The sequence below is a fragment of the Aythya fuligula genome, chromosome 3 (genome assembly GCF_009819795.1).
Source record: "Aythya fuligula isolate bAytFul2 chromosome 3, bAytFul2.pri, whole genome shotgun sequence".
Lineage (NCBI taxonomy): Eukaryota > Metazoa > Chordata > Aves > Anseriformes > Anatidae > Aythya > Aythya fuligula.
The window spans coordinates 1,278,177-1,302,085 of record NC_045561.1 but is presented as its reverse complement, the minus strand read 5'-3'; the positions used below and the strand labels follow the sequence as shown (position 1 = coordinate 1,302,085).

The window sequence follows — 23,909 nt, the reverse complement described above, 5'->3', positions numbered from 1 at the left end:
GCCGGTGGCCGTGCCGGGATGGGTGGCGGGCGCCGGGCGCTGCTCTGGGCGCTGCTCTGGGCGCTGCGCTGCGGGGCCGGTGAGTCTGGGGGGCCCGGTGGGGGGGCTGCGGGGCTGCGGGGCTGCGGCTGCACCCCCCCCCGGCGCTGGGGATGGGGACGGGGGGCTTCGGGCGGCCCGGCGGGGGCGTCGCTGCGAGCACAGCACTGTCAGCCCCTCCGCGGGGGGGGGCAGCGAGCAGCCGACTCTTTCTGGGGGATGCGTGTGGAGAGAACCGGGTTTGCCCCCCGCTGTGCTGGGCCCTGGGTGCCTCGGTGGGGCTGGGGTCTGTCCCGGTGGCCGTGGGCAGGTTGCGGGGTGATGGTGCCAAAAATCACTGCGAAGCATCGTGGTTCGTAGCACCGGCACGCTCCTCACGGTGCTTGGTTACCTGGAAAAAGCAAGGCAAAAAACTGGAGGTAGTTTGGGGGCTTACAAGCAAAGCGTCCATCAGCAGGGCTGCCCCACGCTTCGCTGCAGCTGGAACTGTTGGGGGTCTGTAGCCCACCCTGAGGGTTGCTGGATGGTCATGGATCGGTGTGAAGACGTGGCTCCTGGCAGGAGCAGCAGTAATGCCAGAGTGTGCTTTGGGCAGGGGAGAGTTAACAGGCTTGGCTGGAGCTGTGGACGTCTGCAGTTCGGCGAACTCCCTGCTGTTTTTGGATTTAAGCAGAAATCCTGGGCTGTATGAATACAAAAGATGTGTGAGCCCCAGAATCTCGTTGGCAGTCAGGTGTGTCCCCAGGGGAAATTCATTCCTGACAGCCTCAGGGGGTGGGTTGGAGGTAGGAGACCCTGCAGGCACTCTGCAGACACTCTGCATCCCTCCTCAGGTCAGGCACTGTCTGAATGTGACGATTCACTTCAACAAGTGCCTGACCAGAAAGCTGTTGTCATCAGGTGAACTATTTCCAGTAATGGGAAATCCAGGGCTACAGATGTACAATGCTTTTTGGCAGACCTGCGTGTTTTCTAATACCTTCTGTACTGGGACCACAGAAGGACAACTTTTTGATTCACTCACGGGGTGTGAGACTCCCTGTTTATTGTTGTCTTCTGTAATAAAGTATCTTGCATCTAAGACAGACAGACTTTATTGTTAAAACACCCTTCTCCTAGTAACTAGTAACTAGTAGGCACGTAGTAACAGAGAAGGCACGTAGGCTAGTAGCAGAGAAGGCACGTGAGACCTGCTGGCTGGATGCTGAGCATCATTATTCCCCTGACACCTGCTTGGTCATCAGGCTTGGTTATTCCGGCGCTAGGTTTGGTCTGTGCAGTGTACTATGGTGTTGCTAGCACTTAGTTTTGCTTCCAATCCAGGTATGTCTAGCGAGCAGCATCATGCCTGCAAGTGGATTTTTTTTCCATGCCAGCTTTTCCCTCGGGCCATGCTGTGGGAAGTGATGGAGTTGCTCCAGCATGGTGGGCACCCACGCATGCCTGCCTCCAGCCCCTGGACTTTGTCTTTTAGGGCCAGCCTGAGCAAATCACTCTGGACATGGGTGAGAGGTGCCCCGTCAGGCAGGACAAATCCCTTGGAGGACACTGCAAAGATATCCACACCCCAAACAGCTGGGGAAGGGGGGTGCTCAAAAGGGAGCCCTTGGTTTGATGAATTCCTGTTGCCAGCATGAGTCAAAGTGGAAAGTATTTAATTCCTGGGCCAGCAAATACCTCTTTCCATTTAATCAGTACCAAAATTGAGGCTAAGATCCCCTCAGCTTTTTGAAGTTTGTCCTTAATGCGGGGAGAGCTGGTGATGGCCAGAAACTGGCCCCGGGGAGCACAACAAAGCCCTGCAACGCAGCGCGAATGCTACTGGTTCGATTTGGCGCCTGCTTTACCTTCATTCAGCAATCTGAAATTCTGCTTGCTTGGATTGTGTTGGGAAGCAAATGCCTCTGGCCTGGCTAACCTCTGCCAGGAGACGGGGAGGGTTTTGTGGGTTGCTCGCTTGTTTGTTTGCTCTTGGAAAATGTTTGTGGGGCTATCTGCCCCTCGCAAAGCCGGTCACCTGCATGCTGTGAGTAAATTTCTGTAGGCTGCCTTTAGCTGCAGTCACATGGACTTTGTTTGTGTTGCGATGGTGGAGATTAGGAAGCATGTTTGGAAAGCTTAGGGTCTTTTTTTTTTTTTTCCTGAAAGGGAAACCCATTGTTTTGTGTGTTAACCAGGGAGAGGCTTTCTCTTTCCCTGTACGACCAGGCAAACTTTAAAACTCTTCTCAAGTTTCTAGCTAGAAGTACTATTTCTTGAGGGTTAAAAATAGTGAGCAGTTTAGCGAAGGAATATATCCAGCCTCAAAATTAGGTTGTGTTTCTTGGCTCTGAGTAAAGTACACTGGGCTCATGCTCCATTACTCACAATAGTAATGACGTATCTTTAAAAACCTGGAGCTGTCTGATGTTTCAGGACTGAGACCTGCCTCAAAACAAACTCAGCTGAACTCAGGTTAAATAAAATGATCGTACTTTCTACCTGCAATGTTATTTTTTAAATTGTGAGGGTTTTGTTTTTTTTTGAAGAGGCAAATTAATTGAGATGGAATTCCTGTCTGGCACAATGCCCTTCCTTGCTGAAAGCAGCAAGGAAGATTTACCAGTCCACTTGGGATTTCTGAATGCCTGTAAATTCCCCAAAAAGCTCAGAAGGAGTGTTGTAAAAGCACCTTCTTGTGGTATATTCTCTAGATCTTCCCTCTTGTAAACATACATTTTTGTTTTGGGGGAATTGCTTTCCATGGGGCTGCTCTTGGTTGTGACTGGTGTGGGTTGCATGAGGAGGAAGGAGGAGAATGCAGTTCAAGGACTTTGTGTGTTAAGGGATTTGTAGGTGGGGAGGAGAAGCCCACAGAAAGATCTGGTAAATAGCCTTCTCTTGGGAAAAATGTCTGGAAGATGGTAGTCTGTGGGAGAACAACGCTAAACAGCAGCCAGCTCCTACACACCATCTGAAGGCATGTCGTTGTCGGCCTGCAGTTATTTTCCTTACCAAAGCAGCTCAGCTAGGGCAGTTCTCAGCAGCGGCATTCGTGACTGACTCACAGAAGCCTCCCTGGTCAGGGGCAGCTGTAGATGCACAGGGCGGTCACAGCAGGATTGCCCAGAGCACTGCGTTTGCCCCACGTGTCACCCGGTCCACCAGGCTCTGTCCCCCTGTGGCCGAGCTCACCCTGTGCTGGGAAGGGAGCAGAGAGCCTAAAATCAAACAAATCCCCTGCGGGGACTCTTTCCCAGCTGGAAATGCCTGAGATGAGGCCCCTGAAGGGGGTTTTCTGAATCTGAGTCCCAGATTCCTCCTGCCCACGGTTCCTTTTATGTTCCAGTCCCGAGGGTGCAATTCAGCACAAACGGCTCCTGCCTCTCCCCTCCTAAAAGAGAAGGAGCCCAGCACTTTCTTTAGCTTGGGTCTCTCTGGTTTGCTTAAAGGTGTTTTTGGAGGTGTTGGTTGTATGTGTTCAGTCTTGGAACAGCCCCCAGCTCTGTTTCCTCCCTGGAGCTTCTAGAAGAGCTCCCTTGGAGATGGTGAATGTTTGAAGCATCTGTAAATGAACTACCTTTAATTATTAATGGAAGCAGTGACTCTTGGCAGGGTTTTGGAGGTGGGGGCGTTTTTAGAAGGGTTACTGGATGGTGGTAACAAAACTGAGGTCTCTTGCAGATGATGCTGGCCAAAGGCCGTATCTGTCACTCCCGGCGGCAGCCCCGTTGGCAGAGTCCCACCGCCCCAAGCGAAGCCTTGTCAGTCACCAGCCCCACCAGGGCACAAAGCAGGCCTGGGAGGAGCCTTCAGCCAGCTCCCTGGGACAGATTAAATTTAACCCCACGGTGGGACACATCGTGATTAATGAGCACAAGGATGTCACCTTTAATTGCTCCATCAAAGTACCTCAGTTGCTGCTCCGGCCGGACGCCCCTGGCATTTCCTTGTGGAAGGACGGGAGAGAACTGCACATACTGGACCGCATCGCCACCAGCCACTTCGAGATCTCCGACGAGGATGAGGTGGCCATGACCTCCACCTTCAGGTAACCGGAGCCATCCTCCTGCAGATGGGGAGGAGGGACGTCAGCGTGGCTCTTGAGAAGAGGTGGGGTGCCCCACAGCTATCAGGGGCTTGGGACTGGAACTGGGAACGGGTGACGGTGTTTGGGTGTGGGAGGGCTGGATTTGCTGTCACTGAGTACCCAGGGCAGACTGTGACACCTTGCTGAGAGAGGTCTGCCCATCCTGCCCATGACAACCCATCTGTATTAAAGGCTGTGCCAGCAGAGCAGCCAGCAGCAGAGTTAATCTTCATTCAGGCTCTCCTTAGCCCCCTAAGCCAGGCTTTGCAACCCCAACATGTGTTAGGTGTGTGCTGTGGGGTAGTTGGTACTGATTTAAACGCACATCTAGCCTCTCTGTGTCCTCAGTGGGAGCAGTGTGCAAGGCAGGTCTGCCCCTCAGAGCCCTCAGAACCTCTCCCTTCTCTCTCGTAGCATCCGTGCTGCTCAGCGCTCAGATAACGGGTCCTACGTCTGCAAGCTCAACGTCTCTGGCATGGAGATTGTGTCAGACCCCATCTCGGTGCAGCTGGAAGGTGAGCTGGAAGCAGAAGGGCCAGAAGTGCTGGAGGTGTGAGAGCCCTGAGCCCTGGCTGAGAGGCAGCTCCCGGGAGCTGAGAGCTGCCATCTGCCCGCCAGAAATGGGGGGTCCTGCATGGGAAGAGGCAGCCCCAGGTGGGACAGCGTGGGGTTGTTGTTGGAGCTGTGCTGCTGAGCTTGCTGAATCTCTTGTGTCTGTGCAGGGCTCCCACACTTCATTCGGCAGCCTGAGAAGCTGAATGTCACCAAGAACAGTCCCTTCAACCTCACGTGCCAAGCTGTGGGCCCGCCAGAGCCTGTGGAGATCTACTGGTTCCGCAACAATGTTCAGGTTAACAAGAAGCCCCACATCTCCCCTTCAGTCCTGATGGTGCCAGGTGAGCCCAGCAGTGTCCCTGCCATGGCAAACTGGGATGCCTCTGTGTGGCTGTGAGGGATGGAAGGGCAGAAGCATGTCTCGTGCAGTCTTACAGCCCATCACCTTGGCCTCACAGCTCCTGGTAGGCAGGGGAGGTGTTCCCATGTGCTGCCACCCTGCCTCGTTTTTGTTTGGCACTGTGTGTTGCTGGTGCTGGGCTGGAAGGCTGCAATCGTGTCACCAAGCACTGAGTCAATGCTGTGGGGCTGTGATGGCACACGAGGGGACCTGTTCCAGGGGGAGCAGATGCACGATTTGTCAGTCAGAGTAATAGCAGGGAAGCGTGTGGTAAAAAGTATGTGTAGTGACCTCAGAGAGCATTTCTGTGGGCACTGGGTAGCTTTGCTGCCCACACAGCTTGGCTCTTAGGCATCTCTTTGGGGACCTACATCCTTGAATTTTGTTTAGAGCCCTGCAGTTAACAAGGAGCATGCTCTCATGCCACCCCTTCTGGCTGCTGCTGGAGATTTTTTTCCTTGGAAGAGGCAGGGCACTCAAATTCTCTTTCCAAAGCAAGAAGCAGATTTTTCTTGTAGCCTGTGGCCACATCAACCAGCACACTGCTGCTTGCACAGGCTGTTTTACTGGTCATCCCCTTTTAATGTCTCTGGAAGACCTGGAGTTTGCCCCTGCATCACATCTCCCTGCCAGTCTGGTGGAGCATAGGGAGAAAAGTCCTCCATGTAACATAAAACCCAGAGTGGTTTTGCTGCAGAGGCAAAAGAGAGGAAGGGCTTCTTGATTTTGCTCACACGCAGGAGGCCACTAGACTATAACTGACTTGTCTTGGCATCCAGAAGCATGCTTTAAAAGGCAGTGAAAGCCGGAAGAAGTGACTCATTCCTCTTGGATGTTCTTGCATCCGGTTGGCACATGCTGGATTGGGTTATTTGGACAAATCCCTCTGTGTCCAGAAGCTCTCACACAGAAGGGGACTGCTTCAGGTGTGAGTAGATGCTTGACAAGTCCAGGGCACCACAGCGAGCCCCTCATGCTGCAGTGGTGGAAAGGCATTTCACTAAATTCCTCCCTGGTAAGGATGGTTTTAAAATATCGATTACCAGGCTTTTGGTACAGGATTGTGTCCTGGCTCTACTAGATTTGGTGTCCAAAGCTCCTTGATTACTCTGTGGACCCGGGTTAGTTGGGTTTATTTGAGTTGTACAACTACAGAAATCTGTTTTCGTTACACTGGAGAGGAAAAGGCTGTAAAAGCAAGGCTTGGACATTACCCAGACATCAGCAGGACATGTTAATACAGTGGAACAGGCTGGTACACTGTTCCCTGTCCCCAGTTCCATCCAGGGACAGCCACTCTCTCCCCTCTTTGCAGCTGACCTCCCAGCAAACTGCTGTACACTCAGGTTAATGAACTGCCGAGTCAGATAACTGTACTGTGCACTTTAAAGTAGATCTCTGCAGGCTGCCAAGCTGAATTAAAACTTCTGGGAATGCTGTGAACAACTTGAACCTCTCTTTGGGAAGGCAGTAGGTGATGTGCTCCCTGGCACCTGTGCCACCACCTGCCACGAGGGACAGCCTTTTGCCTGCAGTAACATCCTTTGCATGAGACAAAAATCCAGAGCCACTGTTGCTTGCTGGGGTCATCTCGCACAGGCTGTGCTAACGCCCCAGGGGAAACCAGCAGCAGTCTGCATTCGGGTATTTCCAGCGGCCCCCAAAAGCGGTCTTTTTCCACTACCAGCTGGGAGATTTGAGCAATCTTTGAAAAGCAATAGGTCATCTGATTCAAACTGTGGTGGTGGGCTCTTCTGCTTTCTGCCTTTCCCTTTTTGAACACAAAACAAGTGCTTACTCAGAAGGTTGTGCAACGGTGCCGTCGAAATGTACAGTCCTGTCCTGTGTGCGCAGCTCGCACTGACTGCATGCACACGCTTGTGGTGAGGAAGGTGGGCAAGCTGCACCAGTGCGGGTCACCCTCGGCCAGCCAGCTGCCAGTGCAGAAGGGCCACAGTAGGGAGTGTTAAAAAAGAGAGATGGGAAAGAAGGGGTCTTTTGTGGTGTGGGAAAAAACAAAAAACAAAAAACAAAACAAAACAAAAAACAAACAAACAAAAAAAAAAACAAGCAACAGTAAGACAGAGGAAGCTGCAATGGTCTTCTGTGAGCAGCAGGTGGTGAATTGGTGTGATTTGGACATTTTGTGAAGGTGCAGTCAACAGGTCCTCATTTTTTCCCCTGCAGGTCTCAATGAAACAGCACTGTTCAGTTGTGAGGCTCACAACAGTAAAGGGCTGACTGCTTCAAACCCAGGGCAGGTCAATGTGAAAGGTAAGTGGGAAAAGGCTCTAGCGTTACCTGTTGAGTACAGATCTCTACAAGCAGGAGCTGTCCTGATCTCCACCCTTCCTAGCAATCATTCTACAGAAACTGAAGGTGGTATTGTTAGGTTTTCCATATTTATTTTTCCCTCTTTGAAAACTGTATTTAAAATCAAGCAGGATGCACGTAGTAGCAGGGTCATCCAGTGCTGCTTCGTCATTTGGACTAAGCCTAGTCCCAGTACCGCAGCCATGGGAGGAAGCACCTAAAAGCACATTTGAAAGCAGAACTGTCAAACCCAGGGTAGGTTTCGGAAGGGCTGTATCACTCTTTTCCTTCCTTCACAACCAGGGCGGTGCTCACAATTTTCCATAGGAAATGATGGAAATTCTCGACATTCTTGATGGGACCCACTCCAGCAATGCAAGGAAGGTGTTCCCCAAAATATGTCATTGCCTCTAAGCAACCCAGAGTGCTCTTTCAGCACACAAACATAGAATATGGTCAAAACAAATGACTTCTGCTTCCCTGCCCAGTGGTCTAAAATATCCATGGTATGCTGGTTCAGGATTCGGCCGCGGCTGTAGGGGTGCCCAGAGCAGTTCCTGGATTTCTTGCACAGTTGAACTGAGCCCCAGGAGCTGCCTGGGGAAGCCTGACGTGCCACTTCTGTGCAAGGGCATGAACCAACAGGGCTTGTACCAGGCGTGCGGGTGGTTGTGCTTTTGCACAAGCCTTCCTGCGGCCATGTGCCCTCCAATGCTTGCCTAACCTCCCCAGCACTGCGTGTCCCTACTAACCAGGGTGGGATGAACATCCTGTAGTTCTCCAGCTTAAGGGTGGGCAGGTTTAAGAGCTGACTGGACTCGGATTTTCCTTGCAGGAATGCCATCTGCACCCACCAGCGTTCATGTCCTAAATAGAATGGCCCATGGTATCATGATCTCCTGGGTGCCAGGCTTCGATGCATTCTCTGCCTTGAGCAGCTGCAGTGTCCGGGTAAGTGTGTGGCTCTTGCCTCCGCAACCTTCCTCATGCAGATGCCCAAAGGCAGGTGGAAATCAGTGTTGTTTGGCATGAACCACACAGATTTGACCAGGGCATCAGTTTGGGCAAACTGATCAGGACTTTCACAGTGGGCTAGAAAGGGGAAGCTGTCATGTTGTCTCACCGGTGCCCTGCAGTCCAGGAAGCCAGGGAGTTTGTGGTTGCATGAAGCCAAGAAGTCAGAGCTAAGGAGCGAGCAGAGTCCCCAGGTGCTGGGATTTGGGGCAGCTGGAGCACTGCTGCGGGGCACAGGAGGCTTTACAGGAGCTGCTGCAGACCAGCTGCAGGCCTGGTGTGGGCTGCTCACAAAGTGCAGCTTTGCTCTGCCTGTTGTGGAAGAAGGGAGGAAGGTTGGTGAAAGGGGTCCTGCAGAGAAGATGAAGGAGGAAGGTACCATGCTGGGTGCTATCACCCAGACAGCTGTTTTGGTGGACAAAGGGAACAGGATGCAAATACTGGTTCTCAAGTCGTGAGTCATTAGGGCAGAAGTTCATCTCACTTGAAATAGATAGAAAAGATGATTGAAGAGGGAAACAGGAACCTCTAAATTGAGGTTTTATATCTCTCAATCAAGACAGCCAGGTTGTCATGTCTCTTCATGGAGAGATGCCCAGAGATGCTCTGAGTAGCTCTTTGGGAGAATTAGTGCATCTTGAATTGCTGCTAGCACATACTTGTCCCTACTTTTACCTCCTGATCAATGCTTCCCACACAGGTGGCCTTCCTGATGGGTCTCAGAGATGGAGACTTCTCTCAGCTCTCCACTCCTGACACCTTGTGAGTCCTGGGAAGGAGCTGAGGGGATGTCTGACTCCTGGACAAGTCAGAGAAAGCCATCTTTATAGCATTCATGAAACCCTGCAAACAATTTCTGCCTGCTCCCTCTCTTTGACATTGCTGTGTTTCATGGTCCAAGACCATTGCTTGCTTTCTTCTGGATGTGCTTTTTATAATGGTTATTCTGTATTCTGGTTCAGATAACATACAGTCTACTCTGGGATGAGGAGTGGTCTGCTAGGAGAGACCCTACAAAGAGTGAATTCAGTGTATTGTGACAGCCAAAATTTTGGCATTTACAAACCCTCTGTATTCATTAACTTCCATGTCAGAGCAAACCCTATGTTCTTACCTCAAAGGTCTTATCCCTTTCAGGACATAAAAAGTTGTGTGGTTTAAATATACCGTGTGAACTCTTACTGGTAGGAAGAGAAAACACCCTGAAGTCTGGGTGGCAGCGGTGACAGCGGAGCTCCAGCCCTAGGCAGGGCTGATGCCCTCCTGTAACCCTCAGATATCCTCCTGCAACTCAGAGCTCTGCTAGCGCCCATGCCTGGGCGAAAGGCACTGTGGGGGAAAGAGCTGGAGGACAGACTGTTTCAGCCATCTCCACCATTTCTGTGTGACAGCTTCTCTGACCTCCCAGGAGAGAGAGGATGTTTGAAGGCAGGTAAAAGTGAAAGGAGTTACAGAGGGGAAAGGTACTCGAGCTAATATTAGCACCGTGTCCACTGCTGCGTTCCTAATGGAGCTCAGGAAGCGGGGTGGAGAGCCAAGGAATTTCCTATGACTTAATGTTCATGGTCTGTCATTAGGAAATAGCCTTTCAAATTGGAAAACAAGACATGATATCTGGCAAAAACACAGTTGTGACTAAGCCTTTTTGCTCCTGTCCCCTTTGATAATCCCCCAGGTTGAGTGGTGTGGCCTGCTGACCATGTAACTCATTTTTGAGCATGCTGGTGCTTAAAATGGAAGTTGTTGGTATCACACCCGGCAAGTTCAAGTTAAGTTTATAAGAAGCGTGATTTTTTAAAAACGCTTTAATCTGGTAGGTTCTCTCCAGAACACAGGTATAGGATTGAGATAGTGGATCTGGGTTTGGTGCTCAGAACAGCCAGTCTCAGGGGTGTTCTCAGCAGCTGCTTGCAAGTTTATCTGATGGCAGCTCACCCCCATCAAATCAATTTAATGACAGCCTGGGGGCCTTCTGAGCTTTATGAAGCTGAAGCTGTTTCATTTTTGCTGGAAAATGCATCCACTGTCGATGCTGAGACCGTCTTGCACACACTGAGCTACCTGGTGTTGTTCCTCAAGCCCAAAGGCAGGTCTCTTGCCATCCCCAAAGTATGCATGGAGACTTCTGGAAGGAGTGTACGACTTTCCATTCCTGGTTCATGCTGAAACACATCCTGCCTTGGGTTGTCTTCTGAGCTAGCCTCGCTCGTGTTGTTCCTGCTCTTTCCTCTTTTTGTCCACTCTCCCAGCCCAAGCTGCTGTCGTGGTGCTTGCTGTGTTCCCAGAACTTTGCTGATGCGTGTAGAAAGCAAAACAGAAGAGGTGGCGTTGAGCAAGCGGGTGGCTCTCACGCCTCATCGGAGCTGGAGCTTGGTGTCCCAGCCTCATGTCTGGGGTCGGATCAGCCCCGTTATGGTCTGCGGCACTGCCGGCTGCACTGCACACAGGTCCCAGCACAAAATGAGATGCTTTCCAGAGAGCTGCATGGGCCCTGTGGGCAGTGACATGGCACTCGTGCCAGCCCCTCAGCGAGTTTCTTCAGCCCTGATACGTTGCGAAAAACAGTTCCAAAAATCATGACTTGTTTTTAATGTGTTGAGTTCATCCACTCTGTTACATGTAATGATGGAGTTTAATGAGGTCTGCAATTAGTTCTTCCAGAGGGTTTCATGAGAGGGAAGTCTGTGCTAATAAAGTGAGGTCCCCAAAGGGAGAGAACCTTTAGAGCCTTCCTGAGCCACATGTTGCATCTAGACCTTCATCCTTAATACCCTTGGCAGCCCAGTGTCTCATCAATTTGTCTAATGCTCCTCTGAGGCAGTTTATTCTCTTGGCTCCCACAACATCTGATGACGGTAAGTTCTGTGCTATAATGATGTGCTGCATGAAAAAGGACTTTCTTTTGTTTGTTTGAGATTTGCTGCCTGGTAATTTTATTGGGTGCTCCTTTTGCTTCCAGTCACAAGAAATAGCAAATCATCCCTTCCTCCCCTGTCTACAGCTTCACACATCTCTGCCATGGCCCTGCTGCAGGTCTTTCTTTCCCACATGTGTTTCAGACCTAGTCCTGGGTTCTGTGAATGGCCTGCTGTCAGCTTTCCACTCGGTGGAGATGAGACAGCATCCAAGAATGAGGCCTTGGTGTTGTTTTGATGGAAGAGAGAGCGAGAGAGAGAAGCAGGGCTCTAGATCCTGTTTACAGATGTAAAATCCCGCTGTGTGTCTCACCCTGCAGGTTGTTGCTGACTAATCCTTGTTTCTGGACTGATTTTTCAATTAAGGTCAAGGAAGCTGTTCCACGAAGCAATGTCTCACTTCTGCTCTTCAACACCTCGGTGCCTCCCCATGTGTATCACATCCAGCAGCTGTGGCCCATGGCAGACTATAACATTAGTGTTTCCTGCAAGAATGAAGTTGGCTGGTCAGCATTTAGCCCCTGGATAACTGCCAGTACCACGGAAGGAGGTAGGAAGTGAGTCGCTAGCACTGAGAAGGGTTTCCCTGCCTGAGGCGTGCTACTGCGCTTTGTGCAGGACCATCTGGAGGAGGTGCTGGTTCAGAGTGATGGTTGCTTACAGGTTGGGGCATCCTGACTCCCTTGACTGGAGAAAGGAAGTTTACCCATGGGTGATCAATCACCTGCTGGAAATATTAAAAGCTATTGGAAATACTGCATGCTACCTAGTTGAGCTTATTTTCAGTCTGCCTACTGTGTCCCCAGGGGCTGTGCACATCCACCTGGCCCTCTCACCTTCTTTCTCTTTGATTTCTGCAGCTCCTACAACCCCTCCACTGAATGTTACAGTTTCTTTCAATGAATCCAGCTCACTCCTGGAGATCCGATGGGTGAAGCCACCCCTGGAGAGGATACATGGAGAACTGCAGGGCTATCGCATCTGGCACAGCTGGCAGGACTCCAAGGGGTTGGTAAGTTACCAGGGGAATAGGGATGAAGCTTTGAAGCACAGAAAAAATCCCAGCAGGCATCAAGCAAGGTTGTCTCATTTGCTCTTGGTGCTTCTGTATGTTCTTTCTGAGCCCATTTGTCTGTTGTCTTGCACTTTCACCTGGGCTTCTTATATACAAGTGGTCTCTCTGGTGCATGCTAATGGGGTGTGTAACTCATGGTGATGTCCTGTGTCTTTAATATTGGGAAGAAGCAGGTCTGCCTAAAGGAGATGGGGCTTGTCCACCTTGGCTCCTTGGTGCCAGTCAGAATCTGCTTTAAAATAGAAGGGAGATGCTCTTGGTGACAAAAACCTTTGGTATGATCTTTGGAGCGGCAGTAGGGATGTTGGCAGCATCTCTTGGTGCTTTTAGCAACAAAGTCAATTGTAAGGTGTTTGGGAGAATTTGCTCCCTGAATTTCAAATCATTCCTTACTCAGAAGGGATTTATTCCATGCATTAACTCTTCTGCAAACTCAGTGCAAAAAGGCACAGAGTTTTTTAGCTTGAGGAAAATTTTGGGGCAGGTTGCCTGTCCATAAGTATGTGAAGTTATTTGGCACCGCCTTGCTTGCCTTTCACAGGCTTTGGGGCATCTTAGAAGCAAAGGGTTTTGCTTAGCAGCAAATCTTTTGGGCAAAGCAACACTGGAGATGGGAGACAGCATCCCATCCAGGCTCTGCTTGTGGCTAGGGAGCCTTTGGATAATTGCATGGAAGCATCCAGCCATCGCCTCTGCACTGTGGTTTGGTCTCCCTCTGTCCCAGGCTGAAAGCACAGAGAGGCACTGAAGACCTAAAGCCTGCGTGGAAAGAGTGACTCACGCTCTTTTTTTGTAAGATGCTGCATTTTCTGTTCTCCTTTTATGTTTCTGAAAAGGAGCATGTATAGATCCAGACCGAATGAAGTCAGGGAAACAATATTATGGTCTTGTGACTGGCATGGAAAAAAAATGCTGACACATTTGTCATCTCCAAGCAGTAAGTAAAAAACAAGACTTGCCCTTTAAGCTCTGGGAGCCTTTTTTTTTTTTTTTTTTATAGATAACGTTTCCAATTCAAATGCTTAAGCGGTGAAATTTCTGCCTATGTCCCTGGTTAATCGGTGTTCTCATTCATGCTGGCTTACAGGAGGCTTGAAAATCCCCTCTGGTGTGGAGTAAGTTCTGAAGGGAGGTAGCTCTGCAAGGGAGGTATTTTCTAGATAACCTTGGCTTTGCAGACCAAAGGGTGCAGTTGTGCTCGTTGCTGATTTGTTTCATCAGCTTATAGGCTTTCTGGAAGGCAAAAAAGCCTGTACAAGCGTCTGGAGGCAGACAGACAAAAGCAGGGGTCAGCACTTGTTTTTGTAAGGGCTGTTTCAGAATTGAGAGGCACGGCAATGGCAGTGGTCCCACATCCTCTCTCCAGAGCACCTCTGGGTTGGCTCCCGAGCTGCTGTGGTCTGTCTGCTGGAGCCGATGGACAAACAAAGTGAAATACAAGAGCAATGTGCTTGCTGTCAAATGGCAAAGCTCTTATTTTCCAGAAATAAATCCCCTGCATTTCCACTCTGGACAGGCTAGATATTAAATGCCAGATACTCCCTACTTCTTTTGTCCTCCTGTACTTTTTTTGTACACAAGCGCAGCAATAATACCTGCCCTTCTCAGGTCAGACTTCCCCCGAATAATGATCATTAAAAAATCCTGGCACAATCAATGCGGTGGGATTCTGTATTTCTGTGTCAGCAGGGCCACCTGCAGGCCTCCTTTGCTCCACAACTAGTTTAAAAACGGTATTAAAAACCTCAAAAACTCTTATTTTATTCTTAAACCAGCAATTCCTGTTTGACCCATGCTTCCAGGAGCTGGGATGTGAAGAAATTCCTCAACCACCACAAGACTCATAAAAATCATTAAATTTGGCAGTTCTGTCCTGCCGGAATTGCTGTCTGCATTGAAAATGTGCTCATGTTCTCCACAGTCTGTTTGATATCTGCGTGACGCTGTCCTCAGATGACACAGCAGGGCTGCGTGAGATATTAAGGGATCTCTGCGGCTTTTTGGACTGGTGGCAGGGAAATGATCTTGTGTGGATTTCCACCGAAGGATGCTGTTAAAGCAAGTGGTTGGAAAAGAGGAGTGTGGGAGCGTGCATCAGTCCAGTCCTGGTCTGACCGTGCGTGTTCCTCAGGGCAGTGCCTTCTGCTAGAGCCTGTGGAGCTCTGCCTGGTGCTTGTACACGTTTCACATCCGTTTCTGTGGCTTCTTTATGACTGGGAACAGGAACTGATTCCCTCTGGGCAGTACTGATTTCCTCCTCCTTGCCCACCTCTGCCGCTGTTTTTGCCGGGCAGCGTGAGGTTGGGCACAGCTCGGAGCCAGGCTCAGCGGCATGCAGCAGCCCGCCAGGTGCTTTGCACATCGCAGGGCGGTTGTGTGGCAGCTGTTGGTTTGCGAGGAGTAGAAGCAGGCACTTTCTCAGCCACTTGGCTGAGTCACGAGATTGGGAAACAACAGGGAATTTGCAGGGATGGGGATCGCTTGGGTTTTTATCAAGGAAAAAAGCCTGTGTCATGAAATGCGCCAACTTCTGTGATGTTACCATGCAAGGAAAGATGCTGCTAGAGCTGGAAATCCTCTTAGCTTGGTGCAAACCCACAGTCGGAAAATACCTGCCCTAAGAGCTACTCCTTGCAGCAGGGTGCTTTAATGCCAAAGCCAGGAGCCAGTGGAGAGGTGCATGCGAAGGAGTGGTGGCGTTGTGTCACTGCCGCTGGCAAACACAAGCTCTGCCAGCGTGGAGGCTCTCGGCACTGACCAGCAGAGCCCACGCTGTCCCCTCCTGTGTCAGACCCCCCGTGCTGCATAACAGGCATGGGGAAGATGTCATTCCTTGCACTGTAGGAATGCAGGTTGGCATTTAGAAGCAGGGAACTGAGTTGACAACATGTTGAAGGGAGAAGGCTCTGGCAGAGAGGTGTTTCAGACCCCAGAGCATGCAATGCCTTTCCTCCTCCCTTGCAAGATGGCTTTCGTGCCTTTTTCTGGCTTGGGCTGCTGGTCCCGTTGCTGTTGACAAGCAAAGAGCAACAGAGGCACAAGGCTGAGGCGGGAAACACTACACAGCTCCTTGCCAGATCTCATCCGGTCCTTTCAGGGCTATTATTCTCCATAAATAACTTGCTGTTTCCGCTCCATTTCCTCTGGGCTTTTAGAAGCAAAGCAATGCAGGACTTTTAATGAGGGGACAATTCTCAGTAAATCGCTGGGTTTCACTCCTGCCATGCCCAGCTGGTGGGGATGGGCTGCCGTCTGCCCCAGCCCAGGCTTGTCTCCTCTCTCCTCCAGCAGAACATCTCCTCCGAAGCCCAGCAGAACAGCAGCATGGCCCTCCTGCCCGTGGTGGCCACCAATGCTACGTGCTCCGTACGGGTGGCGGCCGTCACCAAGGGGGGAGTGGGGCCCTTCAGCAGCCCAGTGGAGGTCTTCATCCCTGACAGCGGTAAGGGGACGCCCCTCTCTGCATGTGTGGCCCGGGTGTGGGTGGAGGATGGCATGGGAGCCTTGGGCATGCTTTGGTAGCCAGGAGAGCTCCCCATGTGCCACTCCAGTCCTTGCACCCTGCTCTCCTGTGTAACCCCTGGGGTTTTACTGGGCCTTTGGAAATGATCTCTGCAGTCTGACTCCTTCAGCAGCTCTGTTAATGGGATGTTTCCTTAGGGTTAATAACCTCAGCTCCCTCTTCGACTCCAGCCTCTGGGAACGCAGACTCCTTTATCATAGCCCTGGGCTTCATCTGCGGGACAATTGCTGTCGGGCTGATCCTCTGCTTGTCTGTGGTCATTCAGAAAAGATGCATGGAGACCAAGTATGGGTAAGCAGAAGGGAGAGCAGTGGCGGTGGTGCTCCGAGCTGGGCTGGTCCCAGGCACACAGGGCAGGGCCCGGCAGGGGAGCTTTGCGAGCAGCCCCCACTGGATCCAGAAGGCTTCTGCTTCCAGCACTGGCGTTGTTCCCCCAAGTGGCATGTTTTATGCCAGGGGTGAGGGACCTCTGAGTGTATTTTTACTGCAACAACAGTATTTCCCCTCCCTTCCTCAGTCTAGCAGTTCACCTTTCGCTCACTATTCCTATTTTTAAAGGGAAGTGAACTTGTGCAGCTTGGTGTAGGGGTTGGCCTTGGCATTTTGACACGGTGGTAAGAGAACAAAGTTGTATAATATCCTGTGTCCTGTGACCTAGAGAAACCCCTCCTGCCTCATCACACACTAAACATATCTTGGTCCAAAGGCTAAGTGCAACACCAGCGTCCCTGAGCAGACAGCCTGCCGCTGGACTGCACTGTGACGTTTTTGGTAATGTGGACAAAGGACTGTTATCTACAACAATAAGCCAGTGCTACTCACCCACCCTCATGACTTTCTAAGTGGCATTTAATTGCCCTGTCGTATTATTTGTGTTAAATAATTGTGGTGGTGTTAGCAGCTTTTCTTACAATTGCTGCCACTTGGGTGTCTGCTGCCAAACAGAAATATGATAAAATTAGCTCCTTTGGAAGAGCATCATTTCAGCAAGGGAGTTTGTTGAGCTGCTTAGGGAACCACATCTGCTTCAGTCTCCCACAGCATCACCCCAATCCCAGTCTGGAAAATGGCTGCGTGTAAGAATCTCTTTTCTAACTGGTGTAACATTATGGGAACCTCTCTGTCCTTGCAGTGCTAGCTCTGTGGAGCCTTTTGTGTTCTTGTTTCCCAGAGCTGAATCTCTGCATGGCCCTGCTCTAGAGAGGTTGCATGGCACCTCCCAACCGCCTACCATCATTTCAGGGCGGTGGTGTACAGCTCCCATAGTTTCTTTTTGGTTAAAGGGTTGTGGTGGCCACGTGCTAATGCGGAGCTGGAGCATTGACACGTATCACACAAGAGGAGGGATCGCTTTAGGAAGCAGTGGGTCTGGGCACCATACTCCTACCAGCCCAGACTGCTGTCTGACTAGGAAATGAGTATCCCATTTCCTCCCCAAAATACCTCTGTGACTCAGTCCTTTGTAGATCAGCCGTGTTTATCAAGTGGCTGTTTTGATCGGATGTTGTAGGCAATGGCACTGATCCAGTGAGAGGGAAATGAAAAAGATTAGAGCAAATGTACATTTCCTCCTTTGCTGCTGATATTATGGGTAGCTCTGTGGTCACCCATGCCTGCAGCTGCAGTTCCTTGAACAGAGGAAAACCAGCTGAAGTGGCCTAGCACACTCTCTTTCTGTCCCACCAGGAATGCCTTCAGCAGAAATGACTCAGAGCTGGTGGTGAGTTACACGGCGAAGAAGTCCTACTGCCGGAGAGCTGTCGAACTAACATGTGAGCATTCTCTTTATCCCTCCACGAGGAGGTGAGGGGCAGCAGCAGGGCAAGCCAGCAGTGAATGTGTGCATCCAGCTAGGGGCTTGATTATTCTGTTTTTTCACATGTCTGCCAAGCTGGCCACTCTCACCTGGTGCTCTGTGAAACGTCGATGCTCTGTCTCTAGCTGGATGGCCTACGGGTGTCAGGGGAAGCTCCTTTGCTACAAAGCTACAAAATCCCAGCCCTTGGCCATGTCCCTCTGTTTGTACCACGCAACACCGCGATGTTGTAAATGGTTAGCTCATGGCTGAGGTGTGTGTGGGAGATGACCTGAGCTCCTTTTCCACCCTCTCACAGTGGGCAGCCTGGGTGTCAGCAGCGAGCTCCAGCAGAAGCTGCAGGACGTTGTCATTGACAGAAATGCTCTCAGCCTGGGGAAGGTCCTAGGAGAAGGTGAGTGGTGGTTCTGCTGGGGGCTGGGGATGGACACACGCCCAGACTGATGGGGCAGGGGCTGCTGCTGCTGCTTGTGCCATCGCCTGGACCCAGGGGATGTGGAGGAGATGGTGGGTCAAGATAACCACATGTCAGGCTGGGAATTCGGACCCCTGCATTCCTGTCCTTGTTCTGCCACTGATGAGAAGCAAGTCTGCCCCCTCAGCCTTTCAGGGACAAGGTCTCCATCTTAGAGCATTTCCGATTTTTGAGGAGATAGGGATGTCCCAACTGGTGGGGCTTCAGGATGTGGATAAAGTGCTTGCTTCTTTCTAACGGTGCAGGGGAGTTCGGGTCAGTGATGGAGGGACGTCTCAGCCAGCCTGAAGGCACCCCACAGAAGGTGGCTGTCAAGACCATGAAGAGTAAGTTGCCCCAGCCTTGCAGACCTTGGCGTAGTTCATCCAAGCGGGTGCTGGCACTCTGACCACAGCTCCTAGTGCCAGATGGAGAGAGACTGAACTGGGGCAGTTGGGTGGAAGCTGGGCAGCAGAAGGGAAAGCATGGTGGGATGCGGGGTACAGGGTGTGGGTTGTCTCAGACCCTTTTCCAAACAATGACCAAGGCTGTGATCTTTGCTGATTTCCACCCAAAGCCTTGCTGGGAAGTGACGCTCATCTTACTTCCAAGTTTGCCTTGGAGAACTGGGAGGTGACAGTACCTGTCTCCATCCAGATAAGAGATCCCTGGCTTTTTGGGATCCCCAAACAAATCTAACCTTTCCTCATGCTCTCATGCTGCAGTCTCCATCCACCCTGGGCCTGGTGCTTCTGCACAAATGGCACAGGGCTGTTCCCTGCTTGCATGTGCTGAATAACCCGATGCTGGTGTGAGCCTCTGATGTGAGGTCTTCCCAGCCTGTCTCTGTCATACTGTCCCTTCACCCTCACCCCCGCAGGCACTGTGCTGTGAAGGGATGTGGCAGCAGTGATTAAAGCGTTAAAGCTCTCAGGGTTTTACAGTTCCTTCCTTTTCTCCGCTTCCCAGTGGATAACTTTTCCCAAAGAGAGATCGAAGAGTTCCTCAGTGAAGCAGCGTGCATGAAGGACTTTGACCATCCCAACGTCATCAAGCTGCTAGGTACGGGCTGTCACTGCCCGCCCTCCAGCTGGGCTGGGGAGCGGGGCTGGGGAGCTCAGGTCCCACATGTCTGTAGGACACCGTGGTGCCTCTGCCCATGGGGCTGTGCAAACTGTGTTTTCCAGGTGTGTGCATCGAGCTGAGCTCCCTGCAGGTCCCCAAGCCCATGGTGATCCTCCCGTTCATGAAATATGGTGACCTGCACAGCTTCCTGCTGCGGTCCCGGCTGGAGATGGCCCCACAGGTAATGAGTGCAGGGAGCAGAAGGCCCTGTGCCTGCAGGAGCGAGGGGTAACTGTGCCTCTCTTGGGAACAGGAGGCAAAACCTGTCTTAGCTTTTGGAGAACATCGAGAGGACTTGGTTGTAGTCATGCTCCCTGCCTTGTCAGGTGTGGTGGCGGGATATGGCTCCAGAAAAGCCTGTGGGATTTTTGCCTTCCCTCTCCAGGCTGAACAAGCCCAACTATCCCAGCTTCTCCTTGTCCACCATCTTATCCAGTCCCACCTTAGATGTCTCCTCTGGACTTGCTCCAACACGTCAGTATCTTTTCATTCTGAGGAGCCCCAACTGGTATCCAGATGTGGCCTCACCAGTGCCAAATAAAGGGGAAGAATATCTTCTCCTGACCTGCTGGCTGAACTCTGGCTAATGCAGCTGGGTACGAGGTTGGCTTTCATCAGCGCAAAGGTTCATGGCTGAGTCGTGGTCAGCTTCCTTCACACCAGGACCCCAGGGTCCTTTTCTGCAGAGCTGCTTTCTAGTCAGAAATACATGATGTTAAGGCAGCTAGTGGGATCGGCAACAAGGAAACTATCTAGTTGCATTCAAGAGATGTGAAAGGAGGAAGCAAAGGTGTGAAGGGTAAACTACACTGCTACAACAAACCACAGAGATATATGGTTTGCCAGGATGGGCTCTTGTGGCCAGTGGAGGCATTTCAGGTCAGACCATACGTGCTTCCCAAAGCACTCGGGCCACCTAACCCACATCCTCCCTTCCCAGTTCGTGCCCCTGCAGACGCTGCTGAAATTCATGGTGGATATTGCCCTGGGGATGGAGTACCTGAGCAGTCGGCAGTTTCTCCACAGGGATTTGGCAGCTCGGAACTGCATGTGAGTCTGCTTTCTTCTGTTTTGGCCTGGCAGGGTGAGTATCAGTGGAAGCCCTGTGGCTTTGTAGCACTACGAATGAGCGTGCAGCTTGGGTTTCCTTAAGCAAAACCTCCCTTGGTTTGGAGAGGCACAGGCAAGGAGATCAATCTCAGGTTTCTAGTTCAGAATTTGGTGCATCAAGCTTTTCTTTCTTGTCGTTCTTTGATCTGTAGAAGCGAGAGGCAGTCGCATACAATGTGTTTCAAGGGCCAGCCTGCAGAAGGCATGTGCATCAGCCTTCACATGTCTGTCAGTAATGCAAACTGTGCCTCTCCAGGCCTTTCTGACCCTGTTTCCACCTGGCAGGCTACGGGACGACATGACGGTATGCGTGGCAGACTTTGGCTTGTCCAAGAAGATTTACAGCGGCGATTACTACCGTCAGGGCCGAATAGCAAAAATGCCAGTGAAGTGGATTGCAATAGAGTCTCTGGCAGACCGCGTCTACACCACCAAGAGTGACGTGGTAGGTACCCACGGCTGGGCGGCCAGAAAGCAGGAGTCAAGAGCTGGAGACTGATCCGTGGGTTGAGTCTTCCATGCTTGCAGCACTTTGTTGTGGTTGTTCTTGTACCTTGCAAGTGCAAAAGCCAGGGGAGCGGGAGGCTGTCAGTAACAAGCTGTGCTGACCTTTCATTGCCTGTCCAGCATCCTGGAATAAGTTTCCTGAGTGGGTCACTCGCCTGTTCTATGGCATTGCTTATTATTTCCAATTTTGGGGAAGGCAGGACTGAAGATACAACCATTAGCATTGTGCGAGAGTCCAGTGGATGAAAGGAAGTGACCTTTCCCCATGAAAAGACTCATTCATTCCTCCTGGAAATGTCCTTTTAGCACGCTTTCCCTTTGTTCTCGCAGTGGGCATTTGGCGTTACCATGTGGGAGATAGCGACCCGAGGGATGACTCCGTACCCAGGAGTCCAGAACCATGAGATCTATGAGTATCTCTTCCATGGACAGCGGCTGAAAAAGCCCGAGGACTGCTTAGATGAGCTGTGAGTATTATGCTTCTGTGTCAGGGCTGCAGCATGGCCTGTTTACCTTGTCTAGCTGCAAACTACCTGTGCACTGCTCATCCTTGGCTGATTTTGTTTCTGTGGGGTGTTGCTCCTCGTGCTCCGTGGTTCTCAGTTGCTGACGTCCTTTAAAGGCATAACAATTACTTGTGCATTTGTGACTCAGCCCTGAATTTGGCTGAGAGCCCACAAAGCTGTATCTGACAGCACAACTGGAGACTGTTCTGCTTGCCTGGGTTCCCACCTGCAGCAAACCTGCTTTTTGTTGCCAGGAATCACCTCCCAGCTCACCCCCTCAATTCTCTGACAGTCCCCAGAAACACAAGTTATTAAAGACTGAATTTAAGTTGAAATGATGAGGATTTAACCTTTCCTTCCTTGTGGGATTGACAGGCAGGGAGTGTGCAAGAACACACACACAGGTTTCCTCTTAGAAGACGGCTGGCCAGAATAATGGTGTGGGTCAAATTTTAAATGAAAGTATGACATAAACCAAAAGCTCAGAACCTTTGATATTTTCCTAATCTCCTGACTTTTGACGTGTCTAATAAGAGCCAGATTCCAGAGCAGAGCAGGGTATGACTCAGGAATGGAAAAGCATCTTAACCCCAGGGCAAACCCTAACAAATACCCCAAAAGAAGGCAATGGGTTTGTGGGCCTCACACAGAAGGCTGATGAGCTGGGCTGTTTGCATGGGGTGGGTGGGAAGTGCCAGAGGTCACCTCGCCAGCTCCTGCAGAGATGGCAGCAGTGCCCTCTGCAGTTTGTGGTGAAGGAAGGAATCAGACTTCTTATTACTATTTTTTTTTTAAGGATAGTATGTTTTGGCTGCAAGGTCTTGCCTAGGGGATGCAGATCTGTGCCCCACAAAATGCCCTGAAGTTACTCAGGGCCTTACAGTGCCTAAAATGTATGAATCTGGGGAGGGAAAACATGGCCATTGGAAACCTCAAAACCTGGCACTCCTGAGCAGCCAGGTGAGGGTTCTTGTCTGAAGCTGCCCGCGTGGCCTTTGGTCCCCAAGATTTTCAGCTGTAATGTTTGAACCCCCCCTGGCTAAGAGCTGCAAATACAAACCTGTAAGCTAGCAAAGCTGCAAGGAGCTGCACAGCGAGCCCTAACCCCCCCGCTTTTGAGGCAGCAGCCACAAGCCCACAGCCCCGTATGGAGTGCACTTGTCAGAGGCTCAAGCTGCATCCTGCTTGGTGCATTTCATGCCTGCCATGGCCCACAACAAACCACGGTTCCCTGTGGCACTGGGCTGATCACAGGGCTGTGCCTCCATGTGTCAGGCAGTGAGAGAGACTGCAGCAGCTGGTAGCAGCTGCTTGGGCCGATGCGGCCCTGCATCGGGCAGCTGCACCAAGTGGGGGAGCTGCTTTTGCTTTGCTTTAGTGCAAAGTGGCTCAGCACTTACTCAGTTTCCAGCTGTCGGGGAGAGTTAGCTCACGTACATCCCATAGCCAAGTGGTTGCGATATGTGGATGGATGGATAGTGGATGGATGCCAAGTGGTAGCCCTGTGATAGCCGCATCCCTCTCCTCATTTCCAGGTATGAAATCATGTCTGCATGCTGGAGAGCCGACCCTGCTGACCGGCCGACATTCTCACAGCTGAAAGTCCACCTGGAGAAGCTGCTGGAAAGCCTGCCTGCCCTGCAGGGGCCCGGGGAAGTCATCTACATCAACACCAGCCTGCCGAAGGACAGCCCGGACTCCACCCAGGATTCGGGGTTCCCCCAGGCGGACTCTGACTTGGACCCCGGGGACATTGCCGAGCCCTGCTGCTCCCAAGCGCAGGCAGCCCTGGTGGCCGTGGACGTCCACGGCAGTGAACAATGGGGGTCAAGGTACGTCCTCGAGGGCGAGGAGCAGCTGGGCAGCCCCACGGAGGATGCCTACGTCCCACTGCTGCCCCACGGGGCGGCCCCCGAGGGCTCGGCGTGGACCCAGGCCAGCACCTTGCCCGTTGGCAGCTCCCTTGTGCCCGAGCCACGGTGTGCTGATAGCTCCGAGGACTCCGCAGTGCTGCTGTGAACAGGACTCCTGCACAGAGCAGGGCTCAGAAAGAAGGACAGAGAGATTATATTTTAATAAACAGTCTTATTTCTTCTTGCGTTATTTTCACAGGGGAGCCCGGCCCTTCTTGGGCTGAAGTCACAGGGGTTTGTGCTTATTTGGTAATTAAATGCCATAACTATTTTTTATGTATCGAGAGGCTGGGCTGGCACCAAAAAGGCGATGCAGCCATGCAGCTGGCCTCAGGTGGCTTTTTCTTTCCTTTTATTTTCTTCCTCTTCTTCTTCTCTCTCTCTCTCTCTCTTTTTTTTTTTTTTTTTTAACTTTTCTCAGCATTTTCCAGGGCTTTTTCAACAGGCAGCCCTGTGGGTGGTCAGCGCTGGCATACAGTCCTCTGGGGGGCTTTCATGCTGCGGGACATCTCCACTGAAAATCGCAAAGTGGATGCCAAGCAGGTGCTCCAGGTGCTTCAAAATCCCCCCTTACA

General features: G+C 51.4%; 1 protein-coding gene across 3 annotated transcripts; it reads left to right on the top strand.

Annotated features, from left to right (window-relative positions):
* The first annotated feature begins 2,194 nt into the window (after positions 1-2,194).
* Positions 2,195-23,517, top strand: MERTK (MER proto-oncogene, tyrosine kinase). Of its 3 annotated transcripts, none has more exons than XM_032184958.1 (18): positions 2,195-4,069; positions 4,523-4,623; positions 4,831-5,004; positions 7,251-7,337; positions 8,212-8,327; positions 11,672-11,855; positions 12,166-12,317; positions 15,669-15,822; positions 16,074-16,194; positions 17,590-17,675; positions 18,018-18,113; positions 18,440-18,520; positions 19,143-19,235; positions 19,361-19,479; positions 20,239-20,348; positions 20,694-20,853; positions 21,246-21,382; positions 22,957-23,517. In XM_032184958.1, the coding sequence occupies exons 1-18, from the start codon at positions 3,672-3,674 to the stop codon at positions 23,438-23,440; spliced, it is 2,853 nt and encodes a 950-aa protein (XP_032040849.1). In that variant the 5' UTR covers positions 2,195-3,671; the 3' UTR covers positions 23,441-23,517. The 3 variants fall into 3 exon arrangements, with proteins under 3 accessions (XP_032040849.1, XP_032040848.1, XP_032040847.1); XM_032184957.1 differs by having other exon boundaries at positions 15,672-15,822; positions 16,041-16,194; positions 22,957-23,516; XM_032184956.1 differs by having other exon boundaries at positions 16,041-16,194; positions 22,957-23,516.
* Positions 23,518-23,909: the final 392 nt, after the last annotated feature.